The 10,725-nt window shown below is 51.7% G+C and overlaps 1 protein-coding gene across 4 annotated transcripts; it reads right to left on the bottom strand.

Moving 5' to 3' along the window:
* Positions 1–1,161: 1,161 nt before the first annotated feature.
* PRRG3 (proline rich and Gla domain 3) lies at positions 1,162–9,881 on the bottom strand. 4 transcript variants are annotated; one of them, XM_012477351.2, is made up of 4 exons: positions 9,841–9,881; positions 6,377–6,414; positions 5,031–5,191; positions 1,162–4,694 (listed from the first exon to the last, which is right to left on the bottom strand). In XM_012477351.2, the coding sequence occupies exons 2-4, from the start codon at positions 6,381–6,383 to the stop codon at positions 4,167–4,169; spliced, it is 696 nt and encodes a 231-aa protein (XP_012332774.1). In that variant the 5' UTR covers positions 6,384–6,414; positions 9,841–9,881; the 3' UTR covers positions 1,162–4,166. The 4 variants fall into 4 exon arrangements, with proteins under 4 accessions (XP_012332774.1, XP_012332771.1, XP_012332772.1 ...); XM_012477348.2 differs by lacking the exon at positions 9,841–9,881 and adding an exon at positions 9,572–9,652; XM_012477349.3 differs by lacking the exon at positions 9,841–9,881 and adding an exon at positions 9,388–9,526.
* Between the last annotated feature and the right edge of the window lie 844 nt (positions 9,882–10,725).

The raw sequence follows: 10,725 nt of genomic DNA, 5'->3' as shown, positions 1-10,725 counted from the left end.
CAGAGAAATTCTTGCTAGAGAGAGACTCGCTGCCCACAGTCTGGAAGGAAAAACTCCCACGTTTGAATATTTGGGGGCGAATGATGGAGCGGCCAGTCTGACAGCAAAGCATCTGCTTTACAGAATATTTAGAAAGATACATCACGTTTATCACTTTAAATTGCAGTCTAGTTCACAAACTATGTTATTCACAGGATAAATAAAGGAGTAGAGTGAAAGGCTGCAATATCCAACATCCCTGCGATGGAGACAGAACAAGAGATCACCCTGTACATACAAGAAGTGCTGAACCCCAAAGCTGAAGGCACAGTGAAGGGATCCTTAATATCTTGAGCCTTTTCTTTGAAAAGGGTACTCATTTTAAACTGGATTCCTCTTACACAAAAGACCCTGAACATTGACTAAAGGGAGGAATATTTCAAATATTTTTATGTAGCCAGAATCACAGCTACTGTGAATTGTCTTAAGTTGTGATTTTCTCAAAGTCTTGAAGCAGTGGGCTTCAAATTGATGAGCTTTCACTGTAGTTGCAAGCAGTCTGATTACAGTACTTTTAATTAGCTAATTATAGTGATTACTACTAGTAGAGTTCAGTGGCGGGGGGCGGGGACAGGGGCTGTGCTTGTTTCTGAATCAGTGAAGTCCTGAAACGGAGCTTCATTACTTGTCAAGCTGAAAAGCCATCTAGACCAGCAGCTCTGCTGCCAAGGTATCCATGTCAGCCTTAACCATGAGTGTCCACACATGAGACAGCACACATGCACACTCCTAGAAAGACAGAGCCTCCGTGAGTGAGAGAGACTCTCTCCGTGATCTCTCTCTTGGACAAAAGAACAATCTGGAGGCAGTGTTGAATTTTGTTTTTCTTCTTCTCATGGGATGTTATTTGGTTGTCAAAAGATCAACTCTGGCTGAGGGTTGCGAGGCTCCACCCACTGGGAGAAGGGAAGCATCCGGCTCTGACTACTTGACAAAGAGACACCTTCCTGTCCTGAATTCCTCATATTCGGGCTACCAAAAAGGCAAGGTCCAACAGTTCAGGGAGACTCCTGTTTTTGGAAGCATGCTAAGGAATTCACAGTCATGGCAGTGGGATTGGAAGTCGAAAGAGAGGTCCCCCAGGGCCGACTGCTCAGCACTGCGCCTCCGTCGGCCAGGGCTGGATGCAGCTGTGGGGTGGTGCACATGCCAGCCACCTGTGCGCCCCACTCCTGCACTTGTGCTTTCATTTTGAAAACCGGAGGCAATGGGGAGCAAGGGAGGGACAGGATTTCAATTTTTCTTTTAAAAAATCTTAAAAAGTTTTTGGTTGAAAACAAGTGACAGTCACATTTCAAGAAATTGTTAAAGCCTTTTCTTTTTGAAAAATGAAAACATCTACATAACTAGCCCCGCCATACCCAAAGTCAATAGTCACACATCTTTCCACAAAAAGAAAAAAAAAGCATGCCCAGGAGTGTTCAGATTTCTTTCAGCTGCTGACGCCCACGGAACAGGAGCCCAGGCCAGGGGCACTGTGCCAAAAGGGCGTGGTGTGAGCGAGAGTTGCGCAGGCGGGGGCCTGCAGAATGGAGCTGCTTTGTCTTCTTCCAAAGCCTTTTGCAGTGAGGCAAATGGTGACAACTTTGGGGGTTGGGCATCCAATAGTTAATGTCACTTTTCCTTGCTCAGAGCCCTGTCATCAGGCTACCCAGCCCTGGGAGGGGAGGTGACATTTCTCTGTGCAGACCGGATCCCTTCTGGTACAAATATAGCCGCACACCGGCTATTGTTTCAGATAAGCAATGAGAAAAGGCAACGTGCACACATAGATACACACACACACACACACACACACACACACCCCTAGAAGTCCAAAAACAACAAAAATGTGGCCACAAAAGAGTAAGCATTGTATCAAATCCACCTCCATACAAAGACAAAGTTCGGAAAGACGTGCACAGGGCATTCGTAAAAGCCAAATGTGCACCACAAGGAGTGATGCTCGCTGTGTGCTGTACAGCCTTTTGTCTACAATGTGCTACAAAAACCATCCCAGAGACTGTGGTGCAACCCCACCTGGCGGAACACCATGAAGCATCTGAACCGAACACCACAGGCTGGAAGGAACCACTGTGGCTCTTCCCATGGCCTGTCCTCAGCCCCTGAGCTTGGGCTTCTTCCTGCTTTCTCCCAGTACCCGCCCAACCTCAACATGATGCCAAAGGCAGCAGGCATTTCTTGGCAAACACCCTTTGGCTCTGATCAGTGGAGCTCATGTCTGGCTCTGTGCTAAGTGAGGAGGAGACATATTGGGATACGGTTTTTCTCACCTGCTCCCATGTCGCAGTTGGGTACCTACTTGAAGAAATATCGGGAAAGCCAGGGCTAGCCCTGAGCTTTACGCTTCCTCAGGCCCCCCAACATGGAAAAAGCAGGGGCCTTCTAAGCCAAAAACCCCTTTGTGACGAACGGCAGGAGTGCAATGCTAAAGGCCCAGGGGAGGGAAAGACAAAGAAATGAAAGGTTGAATGTCACCTGCTCAGCATCTCTGGCCAGGGAGCTCTGGGAAGTGAGGATGAGGGAATGGAAAGGGTCAACTGACAGGAGATTGACTCCCTCAGTGGAAACTCAACATCAGAGGCATATGAGGGCCTCAGCTAAGACTGTTCCCTTATAGCCTACATCTTTCTAGAAGACTCTTCCTAAGGCAAACCTCCCTGGCTCCCTGGCACTTCAAGCACTTCACAGGTATTTGCTCAGTCAACCTCCAATGGGCCTGTGAAGTAGGGGGAAGGATGGAAAACCCCAGCCACAGGGGCGAGTGGTCCAAGCTGGTGGCCTCACTGGGGTAGGAACACAAGCCTTCTGACTTGAAACACATCCCAGGGCCAGGACTAGAGCAGCCTCCAGAAGTCCTCTGTGGCCTGAAGGTGGGGCTGTATTCAAGGAACGAGTCCCAATGTCTGCCTTACAGGGATGTTTCAACAGAAAGAAGCTTGTCAATTCAGTGGGTTTGAAACTGCTGTGGTTGCCAGTAGACACAGGCTATGCATTCTTGCGCCACACAAAAATTTGCTACATTTTTTAAAGCACCACAGAGGAAAAATGGTTTGGCGCTGAGGTCAGGAGGATGGAGACAGAAGTAGGGGGAAGTGGTATCAATAGCGTCTTGCAAGGTCACTGACAGTTAAAGAACAGGTGCCTTCTGCCCCTCTGCTGTCCAAAGCCTCACTGAAAACAGACTGGTGTCTGGCAACAGCTGAGCAAACCCCAGATAGGCCTTCAACCCCAAGCCATGGGCTTTTCCACAAATAAGTGTTTTAAAAGGGACACTTTAGGATCTTCTTCCCAGGTGGGCACCATCATTAAGGAGAAATCCTCAATCTGAAGTTCAATTTCAATGCACCATTCCAAAAAGTAGGCTCATGCCAGTGGGTAGTGGATAGCCAAGCACACCAGAAACTGGATGGCAGAGTCCACGTGGGCCCCTTGGTCAATGTGGAAGAGGAGACTCTGCCACCCAGCCCTCTGGCCCTCATCCTTCACACACCCTGTCCTCCTTCCAGGAGTGTGGGGGGGGACATCACAGATCCATGTGATGAATTTCCCTTGGCCTCCTATGAATGGCCCGGGTGCTAGAGTTTTGTTCTATTGCATTCCTTATTTATTTGTCATGATTTTTTTCATTTTGTTTTCACTCAGTCTTCGTCCCTGTCCTCCAAATGTAAGCAAGGACAGAAAACACAGAAATGTGGAGGGAAACGGGTGCTGAAAGGCTGGCTTCCCTCCCTTGCCTCTGTGGCCCAGAGCTCAAGACATAGACAAGCTTCCAGGCAGCCCCACAGCCCCCAGGCTGGGCCTGTGAACATTCTGGCCACAATCAACTCAACGAGGTGATTCCTTTGGCATAAGAGAAGCCAGTTCCTGATGGGAAGACAGGATGATGGAGGCTTGGGGGGCACTTTGGCCTTTGGCTCTTCCCAGGGACTTTGACTCATGCATGGTTCCTCCTCCCCCTCCCCACCTGTCTCTGACAACTGACTTCCTAAACTTCATGATTAGGGAATTATTTGGCAACGAGGAGGCTAAGGCTGTTTTGTGGTGGCACAGTCTTTAAAAAGTTAAAAAGAAAATAGGAGACCTCAGAAAGAGGCGTTCATCCAGGACAGGGCACAAACGTCCCACTATTTGTCAGCGCCAGGGTTGGTGGCCACTATCTCCTCGTACTTTGGGGGCGGGTCGCTGTAAGACACGCTGGCCTCCTCACTGCTGCTGTCTTGGGGTGCAGTTACCTCCTCATAGGAGGGGGGAGGGGTGGCGCTGGACAGTCTGGAGAGAGAGAGCTCAGGGAGGTAGAGGGTGCTCTCAAGCCGGACTGTGGTCCTGCCCCCCCGACTGGGCCCCAGCACCACCTGGGGGCTGCTCCCTGCCTCTCGGTGCCCAGAAGGCTCCCCTTGGCTGTGTACAGTACCCCGGTACACCATGACCCGGGGGAGGCTGTGCCCAGCACGGCTGGCTAGGTACCGGTTCTGAGCATAGGAGGGGTGGTGACGGGTCGCTTTCTGCAGCTGGCACCTCCAGATGATGAACAAGGCGATGACAATCAGCAATGCCACCCCCAGAAGAGGTACAACCACGTACATGGCATCTGAGCTCTGTGAGGGGTCTCGGACTGAGTACACTGCATTTGGGTACCCCTTCCAGAACTCCATCTGCAAAACAGAACAGGATACTTATGAGAAGCTCAAGCTCCAGGTGGGCTCAGAGGCCTTCAGTAAGTCTAGTGCTTCCTACCCTTCCCCGTCTGACTGGTCTCAGAGTTACCAGAATGTACCAAGGGCAAAGGACAATGCTCCCAATTGAAGAGGACCCCAAAAGAGTCAGGCAATGGGACTGTATAGACTTTATCTGCTCCTCGATGGTCCTAGTGGCTATGCCTTAGGCTGGGTGGCTTTCCTTGCTTCTGATTCGTCTGCATTACCAGGACCTGTTCTTGCTATTCCTGAGGCAACTTCTACTCCCAGAACCAGCCCCAGGGTGGTACATGCCGTTTTCTCTTTGTTCTCAAACACTTCTTTAACCTCCTCGTAGCTGCAGATCTCCTCCATGCACTCTCGCTCGATGGTGCCCTGGCGCAGCTCCTCCAGGAACTCATTGGCACGAGGGAATCGTTTCAGGACTGAATGGGCATCCTTGGCCTCCAGAAACACTGAAGAGAGAGCTCTACTAAGGCCTGGAATGTGGAGATGCCCAGGGGCTCCTTCAAACAGGGCCTAGCCCAGCAACTGAAGCATAATTATGCAGGGAAACAAGGCTGAGTGAGCAGGCAAGACATCAGGCTTCTGACCAAAGGACGTGGCCAGCCCTTTGTACAAGGGATGGAAGGGCTGCCATTCTATTGTGCCATGATGCACCTGTCTAGAATACCATGGTCCCAACAAGGCTCAGGCCCCGGCTACATGGAAGAAAGTGGGAGGCAACTGCTAGGAATGTGCACGTTGCACAGGAACAAGAAAGAATAAGGATTGTGAGGAGATCATCTTCAGTGACTAAATCTCCAGTTATCTTCTGCATCACCTTGAAAAATGAAAGTTGGAGCTATTGCCATGAGAATGTATTCTTCTTTAAGGCCGATACTGGTGGAACTAATAATACCAGATAATCCTAGAAGACTCTACCAGGGTGGCGTTCCTCCACCTGAATGTCCACCTGTGCCACCAGGTCATCTGGAATCAATAGTCTTGCTCAAGAAAATGCAATGCAAAGCCAGCCTTGGCTAGATCAGGCAAGTGGCCATACACGAGCGTAAAAGCACGTCTGGGGATGGGAAGTAGCAAGGTTCAGATGGAGAGTCTAAGCCTTTACAGATGGGACACAGACTCCCCCTACAATACTGTCTTTGGATGGTGGGCATATCTACTTATTCCAGAGAGAGAGAGACCCAGCTACAATCTGGCTAACCAGAATAGCTTGAGTTCTACACCCACATAAACCTGACCTGAGACTGTAAAGGATGAAAGAAGAGGTAATGTTTGCTCCTGGTGTTCAACTAGAAGTGGGACTTCCTGGTTCCCATGTAAAGCAACTCCCCCTGGATGCCCAGGATATCTTTGCCAGCAGGCAGGTACCCTTCCCCTGGCCCTATGGCCTGTCACATTATTGTCACTCAGGAAAGCCTAGATAGGTACATATCTACAAGTGACATATGCTCCAGAAGGGAGCCAAAGAGTTGAGAGGGCAAAACTGCTACTCAGCCCATTGGAAAATGGCTCCAGGCAGGCCACCTGGTTGGAGCGGGGGGCAGGGAAGCTGGGAAGGATTTGAAACCTGACTCATGAGCCCCTAGGCATGGCCCTCCACTGCGCTCCACATGCCTGGGCCCGGAAAAACTCACCTGCCATGATGCTCCCTCAGCTCCAAGGTCTCACTTCTCTGGAGTAAGAAAAAAAAGCGAAGTTGCAGTGAAACCACATCTAGAAATTTACAGGGCACCCTCTTGGCTCTGGGATGTGCCTCCCTCCCACTGGCCTGGTCAAAAGGTCGAAGCAGTACCCTGTGGAGTGCGTTGTCCTCTGTGCTGCCACCCATAGCTTCTGCTGCTTCTCATTCTGCCCCAAGCTTTTCTCCAGAGACCTCCCCAGGCCCAGGAGGGTCCAGAGCAAACCTTTCAGCATTTTCCCCCAGGAACATATTCTGAGCATCTATAAAACCTAAGGGTTGACTTTTTTCTTTAAAAAAGGAAAGCTCCTACAGGCTGAGGCTCCTCCTTCCATGCTCACTTCAGTGAATCTTTGCAGATTCCAATTGGAAAGCATGTCAGAGACAGATGAGGAAATAAAGCCCAAAGACACTAGACTCAGGCAAAGTTAAGCAAATCAACAGTGACAGTGGCAGGACCAGAATTTACCACTAATTTTGATCACAATGGTGAGTCACAGATACTTCCAATGACAAGCATGTTCTCTGAAAACAAAGCTTAACACGGTATCAACCATCTCAAAAGTCACTGCCCTGCTGGGACTAACCCATGGTAACGTTCGGTGGACACGTGTTCTACAGGGTCACATCCTCCATGCACAGCAATGCTGCATTCTTCATATTCACAGGCATATCCAGAAGGCCCAAACCCAGATGACCCACTGTGTTCATCTTCACCAGACAAGGAAGCAAGGTACCTGTAATCTTCTGGAACCAGGCCTGTCTTCCCTCTTTGTATTAATGCTCACAGCAGTGGAGTACCAAGATGTGAATTTAGATGACCAACACTAGGACGCTAACTAAGAGTTGCCCCTAGTGTGAGCTATTGTCCAAAAGCCTTTCTCCTGCTAAGGAGCTATCCAGCCAGTACCTAAACCATGGTCACAGCACACTGCTCCCTCTGTCCCTCCCCACAACACACACACCTAGTCATACACACATTCTGGAGCCCTCGCTGAACTGTCCACATCTGGGAGCAATCACCCCACTGCTCCCCTCCCCAAGCAGAAGCTCTGGTTTTATGACTAACTGAATGAGGCACATGAACTGCGGAACCCATTGAGCTCTCCTTTTTGCCTAGACTGCCAGGAAGTTCAGTGTCACTATTGCCAGTCAAGCACAGGCACCCTGGAAGCCCCGCTGTTAAGCACATATGCTTCTGTCCTGCGATGTGGTATACAGTTTTGTATTTATGTTTTCAGTGTCTTATTGTGCATTTATAACACGTTTCCTAATTCTTTTGGGAAACAGGAAATAATAAAACATTTAGGTTGGACGTGGTGGCTGATGCCTGTAATCCCAGCACTTTGGGAGGCCGAGGTGGGCCGATCACCTGAGGTCAGGAGTTCGAGACCAGCCTAGCCAAACTCCTGACCTCAGGTGATCGGTGAAACTCCTGACCTCAGGTGACCAGCCTGGTGAAACCCCATCTCTTCTAAAAATACAAAAATTAGCTGGGCATGGTGGTTTACGCCTGTAGTGCCATCTACTTGGGAGGCTGAGATAGGAGAATCGCTTGAACCAGGGAGGAGGAGATTGCAGTAAGCAGACATTGCACAACTGCACTCCAGCCTGGGCTACAGAACCAGACTCCATCAAAAAAAAAAAAAAAGGAAAAAGAAACAAAGAAAGAAAAAGAAAAGAAGAGAAAAGAAAAGGAAAGAAAGAAAAGGAAAGAAAATTAAGGGGAAAATAGCAAATCTGACATCCATTTATGGAAACATCATGTCAAGGGCTTTCTGTTTTGAGCCCTGCAACAATCCCACTCAAAGCTATCAACATGTGAATTTGTCAACAGATGGGCCTGCCTTGTGAGACAGTTGGCCCTCAATGTTTGTCAGAACCAAGATGGAATATGATCTCAAAATTCTGCTTGCATTATGGATGGCTGAGATTTATGTCGTGAGGGTGTGGATGTAGTATGCCTCACGGCAAGGATTTTTTTGTTTGAAGAAAAATGGCACTGTTGTATCTAGGTTTGAAAAGAATGCATAAGGTCCTAACTAATAAGGAAACAGAAAAATATGTTGCACTGCTTATCAAAGGAAACTACAGTGTTTTTTTTAACAAATGTGGAAAAATTACATAATTTATTACATATGTCCACCTTTTGTCCCCCACACACCTAGCTTTGGTCAAAGGTGGCTATATGTCACACCTATCGTAGACCTGAATACGTTATCCTGACACACCTGCTAAAGTCATCAGTTCATTTTTAAGCTTCAGTCAAGCCAGGAACCCCCACAAAACACATCCCACAGCATGGCCCACTCCATTAGCAATTCTGTAGCCACCGTCACCGCTGCTGCTGCCTGCCATGAGGCCTCTTCCCCCTCCCTCCCCAAAATGTAGCGCCTGCTTCTTCCCCTATAAATACACCATCAATAGACAGTTACTATGGCAACAATGAGGAAGCAAGCATGAGGGCTCCACGACAGAGAATGATGCTGCAGCCACACATGTATATGTCCCTCCTGCCCCTGGTGGATACTGTAAAGCTGACTGTAGGCAGAAGGAATTTTTAACCCACTCCCCGCAGGAACACAGCTGAATCCTGACAGCCTGGAAAGGAAGGAAGGCAGGGAACTGGTCGCCACAAAGACCTTGCTTAACTCCACCCCAGACTGAAGCTTCTGAATTTCAGCACTTTGGGACACAACTCCCAAAGTCCCTCACATGAAGCCTGGTGACCACCAGAGCACCTGGTGTCCCAAGACATGGCCTCCAAACCACTTCTCCAAACCCTAGACTTTATTTCCATCCCTCAGAACTGATAGCCAGGAAAAGGGTTCCGTGATCTCCAAATCGCATGACTCATCAACCCACCCAGTGACACGACAACTCCCAAATTACGCTCAAACTCAAACTCTGGGGCCCCCTTGTCCCCTTCCACTCAGGCCAGCCCTGAAAGTGCCTGTCCTCACTCACCTTAGCTGGACACCAGCGCCCTGACCCAGCAACACTCTTCTCCCGGGGCTTCTCCCCCCGCATCACCTTGGCTCGGCCGGGCCTCTAGATTTTCCCTCCCCAACAATGCCTCGCGCCCAGCTCGTTGGCCCTGGACACCGAACCGTGCCCTCGGGACTGGGACACGCAACCCAAATGGCCTCACCGTTCTCCGGGCCCAGGAGGCGGCCGCCCTGTTTGCGCACGCAGCCCGCCACCTCGCTGCTGCTCCTCTTCCAGCAGGGCCCCTGTCCCCGCCCACCTGATCCCCATCGGCCAAGCCCCCCGGCCCAGCCCAGTTGTCTCCTCCCTCCCTCCCTCTCCTCCCCGCTGCCCTCCCACCGCCTCTGACACCCTGTCGCCCGCCCTGCCAGGGCCAAAGTGCTCCTGGAACCCCCGCCCCTTGCAACCGGGCGCCCAGGCCCTATCCATTACCTCGGCACCCCCCTGCCTGCCCCTGGTCTTCTCTAGGGGATCCGCAGCTGCCCGCCCCCCGACACCCCGCCGCGCCAGGTCTGGCCTCGCGCCCCGAGTCTCGCGCGCCAAGACCGCAGTGCTCAGATCGCCAGGCCACGATCGTTGCGCTGCCCCGCGCACCGGATCGCCGGGCCGCCTGGCCGAGGGAAGGAAGGAGGGGTGGGGGCGACAGAGTGGGCCGAGGGAGTTGGGAGAGCGGCCGGGTAAGCTGGGCCGGAGGGGCGGCGGCGCGCACCAAGCACGGCGCGCCCGCGCCCCACTCCGCCGGCGCCGCCCCTGCCCCCGCCCGTGCCGCTGCGGGGCGGGGCCTGACCGGCGGGCCCGGGGCACACAGAGTACCCTTGACCAAAGCCCTGGTCCAGTCATGACCCAAGGCGTGGGCCCTCGGAAGATAGGGCGCAGCAGTGAGCTCGGGCGGCCGCGCCCAAGGCCCGCGCGCCAGGCTTCCATGAGCAGCCCAACCCCCGTCCTGTCCCCAACCCGGCTCACCTGCCATTCAGGCCCGCACGGCTCCTGGGACCGCCGAAAAGAGCGGGGCGCTAGCCTGCAGCCAAGGCCTGCCTTGCCAGGGTTCCACAGGACCCGCAGAAGGGCCGGGTCGAGGTCGCGTTCTGCCAATGACTGGGTGACCTTGGCTTCCTCACTTACCTACCCCCACCCTTACCCGGGAAGACAGGCTTCTCTCCTGCAAAGTCCGAGAAATGGGTAGAATTCTGCCTCCCTCGTGAGGCTGCAGCGAATCCAAGGAGGAAATGGGTTTGGAAAAGGCTCAGTAAAAGGAGAGGAAGAAATCTTCTGGCATTCAAGGAGCACTAGCTGAGGGCTCCTTTGGAGGCCGCACTG

This window comes from Aotus nancymaae, unplaced genomic scaffold, assembly GCF_030222135.1.
Source record: "Aotus nancymaae isolate 86718 unplaced genomic scaffold, 86718_ANA_hifiasm-v0.15.2.pri h1tg000138l, whole genome shotgun sequence".
Taxonomy (NCBI): domain Eukaryota; kingdom Metazoa; phylum Chordata; class Mammalia; order Primates; family Aotidae; genus Aotus; species Aotus nancymaae.
This window is presented reverse-complemented; position numbering and strand designations above follow the sequence as displayed.